Source organism: Bufo bufo, chromosome 2 (genome assembly GCF_905171765.1).
Source record: "Bufo bufo chromosome 2, aBufBuf1.1, whole genome shotgun sequence".
In the NCBI taxonomy this organism is placed as follows: domain Eukaryota; kingdom Metazoa; phylum Chordata; class Amphibia; order Anura; family Bufonidae; genus Bufo; species Bufo bufo.
In genome coordinates, this window is record NC_053390.1 from 394,831,578 (window position 1) to 394,850,659 (window position 19,082).

General features: G+C 40.1%; 1 protein-coding gene across 3 annotated transcripts in view; it reads right to left on the reverse strand.

Annotated features, from left to right (window-relative positions):
- ADAMTSL1 (ADAMTS like 1) overlaps nucleotides 1-19,082 on the reverse strand; it is a 1,022,249-nt gene that overhangs the window by 200,621 nt on the left and 802,546 nt on the right. For all 3 annotated transcript variants that reach the window (XM_040417238.1, XM_040417239.1, XM_040417240.1), the window contains one exon: nucleotides 16,275-16,511. In XM_040417238.1, the coding sequence (XP_040273172.1) occupies nucleotides 16,275-16,511 (237 nt within the window). The remainder of the gene's footprint in view (nucleotides 1-16,274; nucleotides 16,512-19,082) is intronic.

A 19,082-nucleotide genomic window follows, 5' to 3' on the forward strand; every position in this document is an offset into this window, starting at 1 on the left:
TCAGCTTTTATTATCAGGAGGAATAATAAACTAAAGTTGTATTCTACCAGGCACTGCTCCCACAAGTGTCCATCCCTAGATGGTCTCTGCAGCGAGCTATTTCACAACCTTTTCCATCTAAATGAGTGGCAGCTGTAGCTGGTTGGATGCTACAGTCATTGCACAGAGCAGAGGGAAAGGGTCGTGAAACAGCTGACAAACTCCATTTATTTCAATATAGAGGGACCAGACAACAGGACAAAGAATCGTAACCTCTGATTCTTGAGAGTAGAGTTCATCCAAGCTGCCAGATACCCATCAGACCTTTATGACATTTTTGATTAATAATGCAAAAAAAATTTTTTTGCCTCATGCGCATGATAAAATATGGATAGGAAAAAAACTACCAACTATCTGGATAGAACAGAAGAGGACAGAAATGCTTTCAACAAAATTCTGTTTTTAAACACTATAGACATTTTTGCACTGAGATTTTTAGTGTTCATTTGCTTCTTGAATGCATAATTAAAGGCTATGTACTCCTTTGGTGGTAATTTTTGTATATAATTGCATTTTACCCATTTTCGGCTAAAAATCATATATTTGTTTTGGCCTTAATTAGACAAATTGAGCAGTTCTTTCACAAAGGGTTAACTGTTTTTCTAACTGTGTGACTGGTATTTTCACTTTGTGCCGGTCATCTAATAACCCTTATCTCTAAACTACTGAGAGGTCAATGACTTATTTAAGCCACATTCTTATCAGTAAGATAAGAACTAAGCTATAATGAGTGTTTATAATCTCAGCTATGTACAGAAAAAAGGGCTCCATATTTTTAGTAAGACCAATACAAGGTAACTCTTGTAGTGCTCCCTACAGCCTCCCAGCTTGGTTGCACCCATACATGTTTCATGAGTTACGGATTATCACTGTGTGGGCTAGCTATAGACTTGTCAACTGTCCTCCATTGCCACCTGCACATGCTGACACCTTGACCATCTGAGGGCCTCCATTTTTCTCATGCAGGTCATTTACAGACCTCTTCCAAATAATCTGCCTTCTCTGAGGACAAGCTTCACTGCTTCAGCAAGAGGTTCATTTATTCTTTGAAGGAGTCCCACTCTCTCACAGACAGAGAACCCAATGTAGATTATCTAAGCGGCAACTAAAAAAGTATAGTTCATCAGGTTTTATACTGTTTGTTACTGCATGCGGACACTGGTAATCACATTATACACTTTCAGGTTAATGGTCCTCACAGACCTAAAACTGATCCCATCCTTGGTACTAACTAATCATCTCAAGCACAGAGACCTAATATAGTAATTACTGCATTGCCATGCTTTGCCATGCTCTGATCTACACAGTCTGAAATGTTCTAAAACTTTCTAGGTAACTGGTATAGTACATAACTATATATCAAATGTGATAAAATAAATTCTAAGTTTTGCCACAGAGAAACGTTGTCGATGATATATCCCCATATATTTTGAATATTACTATAAGAAACACAACATGCAGTAAGTGATTAAAGAAACCTTTTTGTATTACACTCTCATAAAAATTAAAATTCAGAAAAGATTGTGTAAGTGAAACTGACTGTTAGGGTCCATTCACACGTCCGCAAAATGGGTCCGTATCCATTTTGCGATTTTGCGGAACGGGTGCAGACCCATTCATTTTCAATGGTGCCGGAATGTGCTGTCCGCAGCCGCATTTGCGGATCCGCACTTCCGCATCCGTGCTTCCGTTTCCGCAAAAAAATAGAACATGTCCTATTCTTGTCCGCAATTGCGGACAGGATTAGGCATTTTCTATTATAGTGCCGGCGATGTGCGGTCCGTAAAATGCGGAATGCACATTGCCGGTGTCCGTGTTTTGCGGATCCACAAAACACTTACGGACATGTGAATGGACCCTAAAAGAGGTATTACAGTTTTAATGATTACATAACACAGTGTCTGTGTTGAAGAATCTCTCACATTGTTCTCCTTTTGTCTCCTCTGTGTGTATTGTTTTTGTGTGTTATTAACAACATCATCTAGAGACAGGCAGCCATTTTACAACATCACCTAGAGACTGGCAGCCATGTAAATACACACAGTGATATAGTTATTGTAATAACCACAAAAAAAATAAAAAAAATCCTCCATTAGTCCTGTTCAGGTACACTGTGGATATGTCTTTTGTGCAATTGCCTGATATAAGAAAAGTATTTAAGAAGAATTTTAAATTCATGTATATTTAAAAATATAAGTACAATTTCCTATTATAAAAATATATAGGAATGAATAATATAGAATATATTTAAAGGCCACTTTCACATGGTCAGTATTTGATCAGTACTTTTCATCAGTATTTGTAAGCCAAAACCAGAAGAAGATTTTACAGAGAAAAGTTTAATGGAAAAATTTATGCCTCTTCTGTGTATTGGATCCATGCCTGGTTTTGGGTTACAAATACTGATGAAACATACTGACCAAATACTGACCGTGTGAAAGAGGCCATTATTTCCACTTCAAGGCAGGAGTATAACTGGATCAGATGGTAACCTAGCCCAACAGAACCTAACCAAATCGGCTGAAAATGCAAGTATTACAAAGCAGATTTCTCACTACAGAATTAGTATTGTGCATCCAAACATAGTGTGTTAAAGATGCTCGAATAGGGCTTGAAACACACATTGTTCTGGCTCACCCTACTGAAGTATGTATTTATGCATATCTGCCTTCCCAAGGGTGGAGAACATTGCAAGGGAATCAAATAATTTTATTTACTGTGCATAGAAAAAAGACTACTTTCTATGAATGTTTCCTGTCTACATTAAGTGTAATCAATGTCATCATTGTTTTTCGCTGACATTTCCCACCCAGTGTTGCTGGGTAATATATTAGCAGTCCTCTGGCAAAAGAGTAATTAGCAGTAATGAATTGTACAGAAATGCCAATCTAATAGCAGGGATGGGGGCAGGTTACAGGGTCACAAGGGAAAAAGAAAATCTCGAAAAAATGGATATGACTGTTGAATGTTTATTGTATTAATGATCCCCGTTCAGAGTGCAAGCTCTACTGCTGTTATGAACCCATCCTATCAGAAACAAATGGAAGGATAATATCTAATCCAAACTGGCCAAGTTAACATTGTTCTTTGGAAACATTTTGGAGGACATTGATGAAACTGTTGTCTTGATGAAGAGCTGTCTCAGTGCAGGACTTAAAGTAATGAAAGCTGTGCTGTGAATCTCATGGTGGCTCCATTGGAAAATGCTGTACTTTGCCACTGAGGCTCCCCATTACTTTGTCCTGCCTACAGATCACCAATGCACTCCATTGTGGATGTGTTCAGGCCTGCCCTACTGCAGACCAAACTGCTGTATTTAACACTTCTCCTGGCCCCCCTCCAAGAGTGTTCTGGTGCAATGATCACCACGACACCAGGGTCAGGCTCTGCGTGGGCATGTGTTAATGATGCACCTCCTGCAATACTGGCAGGACATGACAACACCCCCATGTACATGAGGCTGCCAGTCCTCTACAATACAATGGCTCACAAACATGCAGGGCACAACATAATGAGACATGTCAACAATAAACCCCCTAGAAGGGGACAGTGCCCCCCCTATGCACATTACATTCTTTTCTAACCGTTGAGTTGGATTCCCACAAACTCAAATCCACAGTTTTTCTTAGGTTTATTAGAATAGACTATAAATAGCTGGGGGACAGGTGTAAAACTTTAGCCCAACAGAATTTAGCAAAGAGATCCTGTCCAGAGTCTCCTAAATGACAGCTTAGGTTGCAGAAATTTCTGGCGAATTAGCAGATATACCAGTGCCAAAAGCAGTCCTTAAACTGTGCATATAGTGTGCATGTATAAACATTCTCTTGTCATAGCACACATTATCCATACACACATCCAATGATACTAACATTCAGGAGTCAGGACCTCATACCTAGGGAATAATTCACTTCTATTTGCAAGCTAAATAGTATAGTAGTGAAGTAGTATTGAGAAAATAAATGACAATGATAATGCTGGAAACTAAACATGAAAAAGACACGTAAACAATCAAGAATCTGCAAATCAGTCACCAGTAGACAATATGACCACTGCTGAATATAACTATAGTATTAGGTTTGGGGCCCGGTAGTAACTTCCAGCATAGAGACAACAGATGGGTTTTCAATGCCTTTGTCCCTATTTTTAGATATAAAAGGATCTGATCACCAGTAATCAGGAGATTAAAACTGCTGGGGATTACAATTCCTAGATCACATCTCATTATTGATCATCTGCCTGCCTGCAACATGGAAGGAACAATCAGACCACCAGCAAATTTCCTTCTCTTACAAAGCAATGCCTCTGCAGGGTAAAAAAAAAAAAATAACTTTACAGGCCGTTAATTTCATTGGTCAAGGAAAAAAAATAAAACAATGACCATACTACCGAATAAATGTCACAGGCAGCAAGGGGAATATTAAAGTAGCTCTCCAGTGTGAGGATCCTAACAAACAGCCCACCATATCTCAGCTTCCAGGACCACAGTAAATGTAATTGGAGTAGCAAAATACTGGGGTTAAAGGGAACCTGTCGCCATGAAAATGCAGCACAAACTGCAGGCAACGTGACATGGAATAAAAAGAGCTGAGTGGATTGCTATATAGTTTTATGGCAATTATTCAGTAAAACTTGTAATTTATCCATTTAAAGGGAATCTGTCACCGTGAAAATGCAATGTAACCTGCCAGCAGCATGTTATAGAGCAGGAGGAGCTGAGCAGAATAATCTGTCGTTTTGTGGGAAATGATTCAGTATAGGGTGTGTCAAATTAATTTAAAGGGAATTTAATATTAATGATCTATCCTCAGGATAGGTCATCAATATCAGATTGGTGGGGGTCTTACACCCGCCACCCCCGCCGATCAGCTGGTTGAAGAGAGTGCTGTGCTCCGTCTGAGCGAAGCCTTCCCTTCATTGTTTACCTGCTCACAGTAAAATATCACTGTGTGTATTTACCTGGCTGCCAGTCTCTAGATGATGTTGTTTACCTGCTCGCAGTAAAATATCACTGTGTGTATTTACCTGGCTGCCAGTCTCTAGATGATGTTGTTTACCTGCTCGCAGTAAAATATCACTGTGTGTATTTACCTGGCTGCCAGTCTCTAGATGATGTTGTTTACCTGCTCGCAGTAAAATAGCACTGTGTGTATTTACCTGGCTGCCAGTCTCTAGATGATGTTGTTTACCTGCTCGCAGTAAAATAGCACTGTGTGTATTTACCTGGCTGCCAGTCTCTAGATGATGTTGTTTACCTGCTCGCAGTAAAATAGCACTGTGTGTATTTACCTGGCTGCCAGTCTCTAGATGATGTTGTTTACCTGCTCGCAGTAAAATAGCACTGTGTGTATTTACCTGGCTGCCAGTTTCTAGATGATGTTGTTTACCTGCTCGCAGTAAAATAGCACTGTGTGTATTTACCTGGCTGCCAGTCTCTAGATGATGTTGTTTACCTGCTCGCAGTAAAATAGCACTGTGTGTATTTACCTGGCTGCCAGTCTCTAGCTGATGTTGTTTACCTGCTCACAGTAAAATATCACTGTGTGTATTTACCTGGCTGCCAGTCTCTAGATGATGTTGTTTACCTGTTCACAGTAAAATATCACTGTGTGTATTTACCTGGCTGCCAGTCTCTAGATGATGTTGTTTACCTGTTCACAGTAAAATATCACTGTGTGTATTTACCTGGCTGCCAGTCTCTAGATGATGTTGTTTACCTGTTCACAGTAAAATATCACTGTGTGTATTTACCTGGCTGCCAGTCTCTAGATGATGTTGTTTATCTGCTCACGAGCAGGTGCAATTCCAGGCTGTCCCATTCATTTCAATGAGACGGCTCCTTCCTATACACTTGAATAGTTATTGTAATAACCACAATAAAAAACATTGTTCCGTGATTAGTCCTGTTTAGGTACACTGTGGATGTGTCCTGTGTGCAATTGCCTGATATAAGAAAATATTTAAAGACTCTGTATACAATGTTACCTCAAGAAAAACAGATACAACATGACTTCTGAAACTGTATAGAACATTGCTAACTTCTGGCTAAAACAATATTCCTTGATGAACTGCTTTACTCCATATCAAACATCTTTGGACAGACTGAACGCAGTTTGCCATTCTTACTTAAAAAAAATTGCACCCCTTGCTGTATTCCAGAAACCTCTTACCGGGTACAAAGGGATGCATGTGAATCCTTGCTTAATTAACTTAAAAAGTCAGCTAAAAAAATTAACACAATTGTGCCATATCAGAGTGTTTAATACTGAGGGCCTATCCTTAGGAAAGGTCATCAATATGAGATCGGCAGGGGTCTGACTCCCAGAAACTCCATGATCAGCTGTTTGAAGAGACCATGGAGTTCTGGTGATTTCTGCGGCCTTATCCTAGCCCAGTGCCGTCACATTCAGCGGTCACGTGGCCTGAGCGCAGTTCAGTCCCATTCAAGTGACTGGGGCTGAGCTGCAATACCAAGTACAGGCACTGTCCACTAGATGGTGCTGTGCTTGGTAAGATTCAAGGAGACCGCAGAGCTCACTGGAGCACCGGGACCTTATCAAGTAGCTGATCGGCAGGGGTACCTGGAGTCGGACCCCCACTAATCAGATACTGATGACTTATCCTGTGGATAGGTCATCAGTATTAAACACCTGGAAAATCCCTTTAACTCAGATACCAAAGGGTAGTAAATGAGTTATGTGAGTTAAGAAAAGAATTACTGCTTTCTTCTAACAAGACCAGCACTGTTGTCCATAGGTTGTGACTGAAATTGCGGCTTAGCCTCATTGAAGTGAATAGGACTGAACTGCAATGCTAGTCACAATCCTTGCACTACAGTAGAACTGTCTCTGGAAAAAAGGCAACCTCAGGCAACCCCTTTAAAGAAAGAGCTGTATAAATATAACAGCTCAAGCCTCCATAATACATCATACCACCTTATTGTGGCCTTATAATGCTATGCAACAATATTTAGACATAAAGAATCTTAAATAAGATTAGAAATTATGTATGGTGAGTGTTTTCTACACATTGTGCTTAGATAACTGTGATGAACACATTTTGGTCAAGGCAAATCCTGAAACGACCTTTATGATTATATGGTATATGTATATTCTGTTCATCACATTTTCTTAATTGCCGTAGAAGGCCTGGGAAACACAGCTTATTGAATTTCTACGCAAATTACAAGCATAACTGTTTATAAGACACGTGTGTGTTGTCCATGTCACATTCCATACTGTCTCTGTCTATTGTCTATTAGAATATGAGCACTGACTTTCCATCTCGTTTTCTAGTGATGTTTACTGGTAAAGGCTAGACATTTACTATGACTCACAGTTCACTTGCAGACAGTGTCTGTCTACCATTTTTCCAGATTTTAGCTAACAGTTTAGGCTTAGGCAGCAAGCTTGCTGCATTTATAATGCATGCAACATTTTCCATCTAGAAATCAAGCCAGGACACTTTAGCCCTACATGTAGATAAATATTAGGTTCTGTTCACCTCTGGGTCGATACCTCAATTTTTCTGTTCCATCATAGGGACAGAAAAAGGTAAAGGGCACCAATGATGACTCTGTCACAGATGGACACAAACAGGGCCTGATGGACCACATTGACTCTAATGGGGTCCGCCGGGTTTAAGTCATGGTGTCTGATATTTTACAAAAAAAATTGCACACCATTCTGGACTAATTTTTCAGGTATTTATGGCAGAATCTGCTATTGCCCAATGCAGATGTGAACAGAGCTACAGCAAATATTATTTAAAAATAAAGTTTTAGTAAAGAAGCAAAACATTATTCATTGTCAAATGACCGTTTTGCTCAGTAAAAAAGGTTGGCTTTAATTTTGATCAGGGATGACATCAAGAATTGTAGGGCCCTATAACGGCAAACTTCTTTTTCGTCAGGCCATTTTGCAATAAACATAGGTAATACTTTAATTTCTATAAGGGTTAGGCCGAATGCACACGGCCGTGTGAGCGGTCCGTGGTAACACGGTCTGGATTCCTGCTGAGAGCAGGAGCGCACAGCGCCATTGGTTGCTATGTGAAACACGTCCGTGTGCATTCGGCCTTAATGAAAGAAAAAAAAGGTGAGAGAAGTAATTTACCACTGTTTATCGAGCAGCATACATAACATTTCATTATGTTGTATGAATTATTATGTTTACAGGGATCCCAAATACTGTTTAGAGATTTAATAGTAAGTATAATACAAAAACGAATTTATTGTGATGGTTTTTGCAAAGTTATTTTTTTAAATTGTAACATTAACTTTGCAGGAAAATATAACTTTTACTTTCCTATATTTCTTTTACCATAAAAGAAAAGCAGGAAAGTAAAAGTTACATATTTCTGCCATGACGTTTACTACAGAAACAAATTTATAGGTCTTTGCTGCAAATTGAACTCCAGACCTTTTGTATAGCAAGCAGCAGGTTTACCACTAGAACACAAAATGTTCTAAGGATAGGTTTTTCTGTTCTTAAAAAACTACTAAATAGTATTACTGTTTTCTTTAACACATAATATGAAATAGTACAGATGCTATAACCATTGTAGCTTTTTAGGCACAGAAAATCAAATACCTGTAACAGTGTAGTTCTATAGTGTAGCGGTAGGCCTTCTGCCTCCTGTAAAGAAGGTCTGGGGTTAGATACCCCGCAGAGACATGTAGAATAAATTCTTTAGTAAAAGTTATGGTAGAAAAATGTATTTTACTTTCCAGCATTTCTTTTATGGTAAAATTTAAGTTGTGAAGTAAAAGTTATATTTTTCTGCAATGTTAATGTTACAAAAAATAATAATAATGTAGCGAAGATCATTACAATAAATGTGTTTTAGTAACACAGTTACGATTAAATATCACGAATCAGTATTTGGTATCCCTTCAATCATAATAACTTGTGCAACATAGTTAACATATTATTCATGGTGATTGGCAAACTGTGTAAATGAAAATTTCACAATTTGTTTCCCTTCTTTTCAAAAATACTACTTATACTATTTATTTAATATTATGCCTGAGAAGAAATCAGTAATACTCTTTAGTAGCGTTAAGCACAGAAAACCCTGTCCTTAACACAGGCAGTTCTATAGTGTGGTGGTAAATGTGCAACCTGCCATACCAAAGGTTCAATTCCCAAAAGAGACCTGTAAAATAACTTGCTCAGTAAATGTCTGTGTGCTGGGACATATCAAACAGAATAGCAGCTTCATTTACTGAGCAGATTGTTAATCAGGCTGACATCACAGACCAAAAGTGGCTGGGCCCATGACTATCCAGCTGCCCTACAAAGTAGTAATGCAGATTTGGAAAATCTGTTTATAGAGAAGGTCTTGGGAGTCCTCTTGAGGAAACTGATGGCCACACACCCTGTAGACCTCAGGGGCAGCCCATGAAGGTGCTGCAGCCAGAAAAGTCCTAGTGACAAACAAACACGGAAAGTGAACACAGTAACACGAAAAATAAATAAGTGTGCCATTATAGCCAGACATTCGGCAGGAATTATAGAAAAATCCTTATCTTGCCTAGCCAGAAGGCCCGGGCAAAAACAGTTGAGTGTGCTGAAATGTGAGAAAGTGAAGTGCCATCATTCCATTGTCACCACTCCTTAAGGAAGTTCTGCACCTCAGGCTTTAAAACACCCCTACCCATGGCTTTCATTATAGCACCCCACAGTAAATTTTACCTTTTTTTCTTATATAAAGTAATTTATACTTCTGGTTACCAACAGTAACTATAAAAGCTGCTGAACACAAGAGAGAAAAGAAGCATAGGTGTATGTATTCTGCCCAAAACCACTGTCTACACACTAACGTGAAATGGTACCCATGAAACAAATGGATGGTCCCATGATCATAGTTAATAGAGACATAAAGCGTTGGGGTCTTTCTGAGTAACTGGTGACACAAGGCTACATTTCACTTTTATTTGAATAATTAATCATTACTCTTAACATATGCAAATTAAGTCCACCCGCTGCTAACATTTTTCTCTTGATAAGAATGATTCAGTGACTCTGGCTTGGCTTTGTGACTCCTTTCTTTCAGTGCAAGCTGATACATACAAGACATTGCTGCCAAAGAGACATTACTTGGCAATGCCCCCGAATAGGCTAGACTACCATTCTGAACCACGGCAGCGTCAGACTGTGGAGACGGAGATCCCCGGGACCCAGCATGGAACATGTTTTGTTTTTAATATTCACTCTCTCCCACTATGAGTCTTTGTTTAACCTGGCTCCTGTGCTTACTCTCTCCTTGCCTTGAAAAGAAAGAGGGGGAATAAAGAAAACATATTAACCATCCAAGTCAGGCTCATGGGATCATTTAGGAAAGTGGTGGTGGAAGAGGCATAAGTCCCAGTAGATTTAAAGTACGCAAAGGACAAGGTTAGACTATATTGCTTACCCGTAGGTTTTACACTGCCAATTTAGATTCGGCCAGAAGAATTTCTCTTCCTACACAAAAGGGCCAGCGGTGTTGGCTCAGTTTGGAGACCTGATGCCAAGGGAAATGAAGCGGGAAGAAAAACAAATAGCAACTTGGGGGCTCATTTCCATATTAAACAGTGGTGCAGAACTGCAGGGAATCTCATTTCACAGGAGTCAATGCCCAGATAATCTCAGAACTAGAGGGATGCTGACAGCCATACAAAATGTACAAACGCTGTTTGCCTGAAAACACTGCAGACTCAATTACACGTCTTTTCTCTTTTTAACATACAGACTTTATCATGTTAATGTTATGCACGGGCTAGTTAGCTAGGTCTATGGGCTCATATATTCTTCTCTAAAATACAGCTTATCTGTCACAAGTGACATAAATCTGGAAATAGATTTATTCAATCTCTATTACTCTGCAAGAAGACGAAAATACCGTATATACCTTGTGACAGCATCAAGGGAACCTGCCTAAATTGCATAACTATATGTGTTGACTGGATCATGCTATAGTTAGAATGCAAAGTGCTAAGCAGATTAATATATATCATTTTATTGGAAAAAAAAGTCAGTATAACTTGTATTTCATTGATATAAATCCCTGCTCATTCTGTGCTTCGGAGTCCTTAGGGTGGTCCTGTAAGTGATTGACAGCTACTTCGGTATGCACGCTTATACAAGAAAGGCTGGCTGTCCATCGCTCCATAGGATCGCTTTCCGAACTCCTAATCACCCAAAGAGCAAGAATGAAAATGAGTGAAATACAAGTTATACTGAATCTTTTGCAATAAAACTAAATATCAATCTGCTCAGCTCGTCCTGCTCTATAACAAGATGCCAGTACATTGCACTACATGTTCAATGTGACAGGTTCCCTTCAAATGGTAGCACTCTGCTATAATGTTATAGTAATGGCTTCCTTGTGTAACTAACCCAAAATACTGAATTGCAGCCAGCAAATTCCCCTTGAGTTTCCCAAGAATTAATCAGAGACTATTGTCATATCCAGACCACAAACTACAAGATGCTAAAGGGTAGAAGTAACCACCAGGAATTTGAATTTCCCAAGGTTTCCCTTGAGTATTTTAGAGTTTTGCCCACCTCTAAAGGGAATGATTCCAATAAAAGGATATTAGGGCTTTTCTTAATGTTTATTAATTATAAAATTAATATTATATTATACTCCACAATTGAAGGAAACTCTAAACATTTTTCTTAGACAGCACAAAAGGCGAAGCCCATGTTAGTCAATAAAACAGAAGCTTTTATTAATCACAGAAACTTATACTGGATTGGCTCATAATATTGCTTTTAAAATGCATCAGTCATATGCAATAAACAGTCTAAAAATCGAGACAATACTGATTACTGGTCTGAATAACATAATTTTACTAATGTTTCAAAAGTCACACTAATGTGAACACCATGCTCCTGGGCATTCACAAATGTGCATGGCGCCAGTCTACAAAAATGGCAGCATTCCTAGAACCAACCATGTCAATCAAAAAGTCCATGGAATTCTAATATGAATACCCTTTGTGTATTTCCCAAGATCTCCAAGTGCTGTAGTAAGCTTGGCTACATAGTTACACAAAATGCAGCAGCTCCCCGATTCTGTATTAACCCCTTAGTGACCAGTCTGTTTTTGACTACGCAATTTATTTCATTTTTTTCACCTTTTTCTCATCTTCCAAGAACTATAACTTATTTATTTTTTCCATCTATACAGCCATATGGGGGCTTGTTTTTTTCAGGAAAAGTTGTAGTTTTTAATTTTAGGGTACACATAACTTACTGATTGACTTATTAACTCTTTCTTGGAGGGTGATGAAAAAAAACAGCAATACTGCCACTTAGTTTTTACGTTATAAATTTTGCAGCCTTCATTTTTGGCATAAATAACATGGTAATTTTATTCTCTGGGTCAGTACGATTACAGCTATACCAAAAACATATAGTTTTTTTTAAGATTTACTAATTATGCACAATAAAACCCCTTTTTTTTTAAAAAAGAAAGAAATTATTTTGCATCGCCTCATCAAAAGACCCATAACATTTTTATTTTTATTTCTACTGAACTGTATGAGGGCTTGATTTTTGTGGTACGCCATGTCGTTTTCCTTCACTGCTATACCGTCAATGCTATACTGACATACTCCAGCAGGCGGTGCCAGACAGGACAAGCTGCCGGTGATCCAATTCGTGGGATGCTAATCGGAGCCATAGGGCGCTCCCTCCCTCTAAACAACTTAGATGCCACAGGTGCCCACAGCATTAAATAGCTTAAATGGCCCAGAATGATGCTTCATGTGAGAGCCAAGCCCTCACTCCCCGCTGCACAGGAGACCTGAGCAGTGCTTAGACTGGGATGGTGTAAAAAGGTAGCATTTCAGCCTAAGGCCCCTTAGTGATCGCCATAAAAAGGTGCATAGGTGGTCAGTAAGTGGTTAAAACTTGACAAATACATATACGCATTATTTAGTTCATATTATTACAATCTAGAAAATGTGTATTAAGACTTATAGCATATGTTGAAAATAGACAAATGAGACAAATGGTATTCTCAAGTAACAAAGACAAAGACATCTGTTATCTTAGCTAGCAAAATATATAGTAAAGGGGTTGTCCGAGTGTTTAATACTGATGAGGACCTATGAGGACAGATCATCATTATCAGATTGGTGGGGGTCTAATTTCTGGCACCCCCACCGATTAGCTGTTTGAAGAGACCATGGCCTCTTCCTAGGCCATTGATGGTAAGTTCATCAGTCACATGGTCTAGGTGCAACTCAGTGCCATTCAAGTGAATAGTGCTGAGCTGCAATACCACGTACATCCACTATCCAATGGACAGCACTGTGCTTGGTAAGCTGCGAGGAGGCCACTGCTCTCACTGGAGTGCCATGTCCTCCTGAAATTGCTGATCGGTTAGGGTGCTGGGATTAGGACCCTCACTGATCAGATACTGATTACCTTTTCTGAGGATATTAAACAGTCGTAAAACCCCTTGAAGGACCTTTTACAGGGGCCAAGCATCAGGCCAATTATCAGGAACTAATGTTCGCATGAACACTTATTGCAGATAAGTGGCCTGTGCAAAGGTAGAGCTGATCACACGGTAGAAGAGCCAGTGATCAGTTGTCAGGTAATCGCTTCTTTCATGTGACACCAAAAATCTTCATTTGTTGTCAGAACATGACCCTTTGTAAATAGAGATGTGCTGATATAATTTAACTCTATTGGGAGCTGAGAAGGAAAAGATTGGGCCCGAATGCTCCTCTTCCTGACATTTGCCTGCTCTATTGGTCTGCGTACTCAAGTGGCAGAAAGAATAGAAGAAAAACTGCCCTAAAGGCGTGGACACCATGGTTGAGATAAAACCAAAGCTGGTTATACTGGAATATATACTGTAGAATAATGTCTGTAGGATAAACCACAAATCTAATGTGTATAGGTGCCAGTGGCAGATTTTCATACTGGGGTTCAGGTGATAATCTACAACTGGTCCTAACTGATCCAGCCTCCCAGCACAAGTTTTGGTGAGTCCACTGCAGAGAAGGAAGGGGTGAAGACAGAGCTGTAGAAAGAGAAGAGCTAAATGGAGCGAGTTGAGGTGTTACAAGGCAGAGAAGGAGGCACAGAGGAAGAGAAATGAGACCTCAGTTCCTGAGATGACGGAGGTACTGTCATCCTGCAGTTTTGAGGTGGATGGCAGGGCTGCACAGTGGAACCAGGGTAGTGAAGTTCTGGGGATGGAAGAGAGAATTTTGCAGAGCAGCAGAGAGCCATCAGCCCCATCAAAAGCTGATGATACTAAGGTGAACTTATTGTTTAGAGGCAACTGAATACAAAAGAATGATCAACTACAGTGGGGAAAATAAGTATTTGGTACACTGGCGATTTTGCAAGTTTTCCCACCTACAAAGAATGGAGAGGTCTGTAATCTTCATTATAGGTACACTTCAACTATGAGAGACAGAATAAAAAATAATAATCCAGAAAATCACACTGTATGATTTTTTAATAATTAACAGCTCTTTGGTCTTGGCCATGGTGGAGAGTGTGTAGACAGGTGTCTTTTGTACAGGTAACAAGTTCAAACAGGTGCAAATAATACAGGTAATGAGTGCAGAGTAGGAGGGCTTCTTAAAGAAAAATTCAGGACTCTGAGAGCCAGAATTCTTGCTTGTTGATAGGTGATGAAAACTTACTTCATGCAATAAAATGGAAATTAATTACTTAAAAATCATACAATGTGATTTTCTGGATTTTTTTTTCCGATTCTGTCTCTCACAGTTGAAGTATACCTACGAAAAAAATTACAGACCTCTCCATTCTTTGTAGGTGGGAAAACTTGCAAAATCGCCAGTGTATCAAATACTTATTTTCCCCACTGTACAGTAATCTGGACCTTGTCCCAGAAAAAGAGGTGAGCAGGCTAAAAACGTACAGGCCTGCCTGAGCTTCCTTTTACCGACTACATTGTGACCACCTGCTTGGGTGCCCCAGGGAAGTGAAAGAGGCCCCAGTTATATATATGTACATCTGTGAAGCTTAAAGGGGTTGTCTCACTTCAATAAGTAGCATTTATCATGTAGAGAAAGTTGATACAAGCCACTTACTAATGTATTGTGATTATCCATATTGCTTCCTTTGCTGACTGTATTCATTTCCATCACATTATACACTGCTCATTTCCATGGTTACAGACCACCCTGCAATCCATTAGTGGTGGTTGTGCTTGCACAATATAGGAAAAAGCACTGGCCTATGTGCGCTCCCATTGTCCCGGCCACCAGAGAGGCTGATGCTTTTTCCTATAATGTGCAAGCACTTCCACCACTGATGGATTGTAGGGTGGTCGTAACCATGGAAACGAGCAGTGTATAATGTGATGGAAAAATGAATCCAGCCAGCAAAGAAAGCAATATGGATAATAACAATACATTAGTAAGTGCCTTGTATTAACTATCTCTAAATGATAAATGACACTACCCCTTTAAAATAATAATTTTTGATACACATTTTCTTCTGTTCAAATGTAATTGTGTGTATTTATTTACTTTAGGTTGTAGTATCTCAGTGTTCACTGTGTAATTATAAATTCTAGTTTATTCTGAGATTTGTAGTGCCTCCGTTTTCTAGTGTAAAATTATTCACATCTAATTTTCTTTTTACACAAATTAAATAAAACCTTTCTCACCTCTTCTCTGTTCCCCTGATTCCTTTTGAGGTGGACAAAAGAGGATGGAGAATGACAACAGAAATGTATTCATATAGTAGCACAAGGGCACCGGTGTGAAAGAGTGGCAGTGGGGAAGGGGAGTCAAGTTTGGGGATCAGCTCAGGGTCTAAGGTTCACTTAATCTGTCAGCGATGGAGCTGACCCCAACAGCAGATATAGAAGGAAACATGGATTATTTTAACATGTTGAATTCCTTGTTGTGCTGAAAAATAATTGTTTTGCAATTGTTTGTCTTCCTAAGTGAAGCGACCATACATAACCATAATGTACTCTCTGTAACTGGTTCATGAAAGGCCAGTGAACATGGCTCTGAATCTATACCCAGCATCTGCCACTGGAAACTTGTGTGATGCGTTTGATAAATTTTGTCACAACAAAACTAAGGGTAGCACTAAAGCAGAAGAAAAGTATAGCCAAAAATACATCCTCTCATTTTTTTTAAACTAATACTGGTTTTGGCTAGAAAAAAGGCATAAAAATTCCATCAAAACTAGTGTAAACATACAATGGCATTTAATAAACAGCAATGGCTTAAGTGTACTTACCTGGCATAAACCACTTATACACATATCTAAGGACTCAGTGTAACAGCGAGTACCATCCAGAACTTTAGGAGCAAGTTCCACAATAAGGGAAGTCCCTTTTGCTTGGCATTTTAATGAACATGGGTTCTCAGGGTCATTATGAACTGGAAGCCACTCTCTATACTGTCCTTGGTATTTGACATCATTATGAGCAGAACACTGCTGTGCACGGAAGTCTCCTGATTCAGCTGGACAATCCTGTTGGATGGGAAGAAAATTTTCATGTATTACATGGAGAATAACAGCCAATGGAAATGGGCGATGAATATAAAAACATGTATAACACATGAAAAAGATAAAACTATCATATCAGCTGCATCATAAACAAGCACAATAGTTAATTTCACCTTTAATTCATGTGAGATGTTACATGAACATTAAAATGTAAAGGGGGTCGCCGACGCGTGGTCTCCTTGCAGCGCTGCTGGCACCCCATCTGTGTGGAGCGAGGATGCGGCCGGAGCCCTCGTTACCATGGTGACGGCGGAGCAGGGAGAACCCAGCCGCACACGCCTCTTCGGCCTGGCCGGCATTCTCCATCCCCTAGGCAACGAGCAGCAGGGGAGCTGAGCGCCTATAGGAGTGAATCGGCGCTCAGCTGCATTGAGGTGCGTGATGCAAATCATGTGACGCTGGTCACGTCACGTGACTCATCTGTTGGGGTTATTTAACAGGCAGCTTGCTGGCCACAGGTTGCCTGTGATTGGTCTTTCAACCTCATTAGCGTTTGCCTGTATGTGTGACTTTGTGAACTCGACCTCGGCTTGAATTTGACTCATGATCCTGTGTTACCCCTTTGTACTGCGTGACCTCCTGACTCCGGCTTGTATTTGACATTGATTTTGGTGTTTCCCCTGGTACTGATGTGATCAACTGGTTCTAACCTCGGCGAGTTTTGACCTTGATATTGCGTTCTGCCTAGTGTTCGCTTCTGTGTGTTTTGTCCTAGCTTTGTTGTTTTCTCCACTTTTGTTCTTCCCTATAAGCCCCTGCACATACTTAAAGGGGTTGTCCGGGTTCAGAGCTGAACCCGGACATCCCTCCATTTTCACCCCGGCAGCCCCCCTGACATGAGCATCAGAGCAATTCATGCTCTGATGCTCTCCTTTGCCCTGCTCTAAATTGCGCAGGGCAAAGGCTTTTTTAGGAGTTCCAGTGACGTACCGTGGCTCTCCATGGGGCTGACAGGAACCCCGGTGACGTCACCGGCACTGATGGGCGGGATTTAGCTCTGCCCTAGCCAGTAAAACGGCTAGGGCAGAGCTAAAGCCCGCCCCTCAGAGCCGGTGACGTCACTGAACACACTGCCTGGCGGAAGTTAGCGCCCGGCAGTGTGTTATTGAAAACCAAAGAGCCCGTGCCCTGCGCGATTTAGCGCAGGGCACGGGAGCACATCGGAGCATGAGATGCTCCGATGCTAGGCTCAGGGATGCTGCCGGGGTGAAAATAAGGGTATGTCCGGGTTCAGCTCTGAACCCGGACAACCCCTTTAAGCTAGGGACCACCGTCCAGTTGTACACCGTCAGTTAGGACGGACTGTGCAAGTAGGTAGAGATAGTGGTATGGATGGAGCTTAGGGCTGCACTTATCCCTACTATTTGTGACATAAAATACATAAATGGAGACATAAAGAATAGGATGAACTAATAGTTTTAAATAGGATGAGGTATACTTTGACTGGTATTGATTGGTGGGTAAAGAAGAACTTAACAAAAGGTCACTGGTTGATAATAGACTTGGGACTATACCAGTGGGGCATGATAAACTAGGCATTGAAGGTACAGCTGGGTCACTAGAGAGTAGTAACTGTATATAACCCATATGATATATACAGTAAAAATTATATTTTCTATTTTTATGCTTCTAATCGTGGGTGCAACTTATCGTACAATATGTCTTATAGCCTGAAAAGTATGGTATATAAAATGCTTAGAATTTTAGAATGTCAAGGAGAATTTTTTCTTCTATAGGTACACTGTGTCATAGAAGGTATAAATGTGTTCTACCATGACTTATGTAAAAAAAATGGAAATCAGATGTCATATAGAACATGTCTCTTTCTAACAAATCTAGAACCAGCCCTGTACCACACATGGATCCAGAGATCTCCGCATTCATTGCTCTGAGGAAGCTGAGAGCTCAGGAGGTGTGTCTCAGCTCTCCCAATCACAACTCAGGAGGCAGTTGAAGGAAGAAACTGAGCATGCGCGGCCTTCTCACTGAGCAGGACAAATAAATAAATAAAAAACTTTAAATTGCATACAGTTACAAAAAAATTCAGATCCAGGTGCTGCTTTGAAAACTGTATTTTTTGTGGGACAACCCCTTTAATTTTCACTTTACAGTATTTGTATAATATTTGTGAAGATCTTTAGTATCGGAACCCCAAGTCCTGGTGCAGTATGCTAGTACAGGGGGTATTTGCAAATGTTTGGTTTGTAATCTTAATGTTATGTAATGTACACCCAGCATGACATGATATGGTTGGCAGGGACAGGGTTAATAAACCTGTTCCTCCCCTCTTGGCAGGAGTGTGCTGTTCCGATTTCCTGTCTAGAGGGAGAGTATTAGTCTAGTGAGTGAGGAGGGAGGAAGCAAGTCTATGTTCCTTTTCCTTGGCCCTCAGGATCCAGAGACTAACAGATTTCTGGGAGTTAATTCTTCTGATATAGACAGATAAATAAAGATAAGAACTGGGAATCTGCATGGCCTGGTGTAGGAGTAAGTAAGGTAACCTGCTATTACAGTTATCTAGATTTTGCTGTTTGT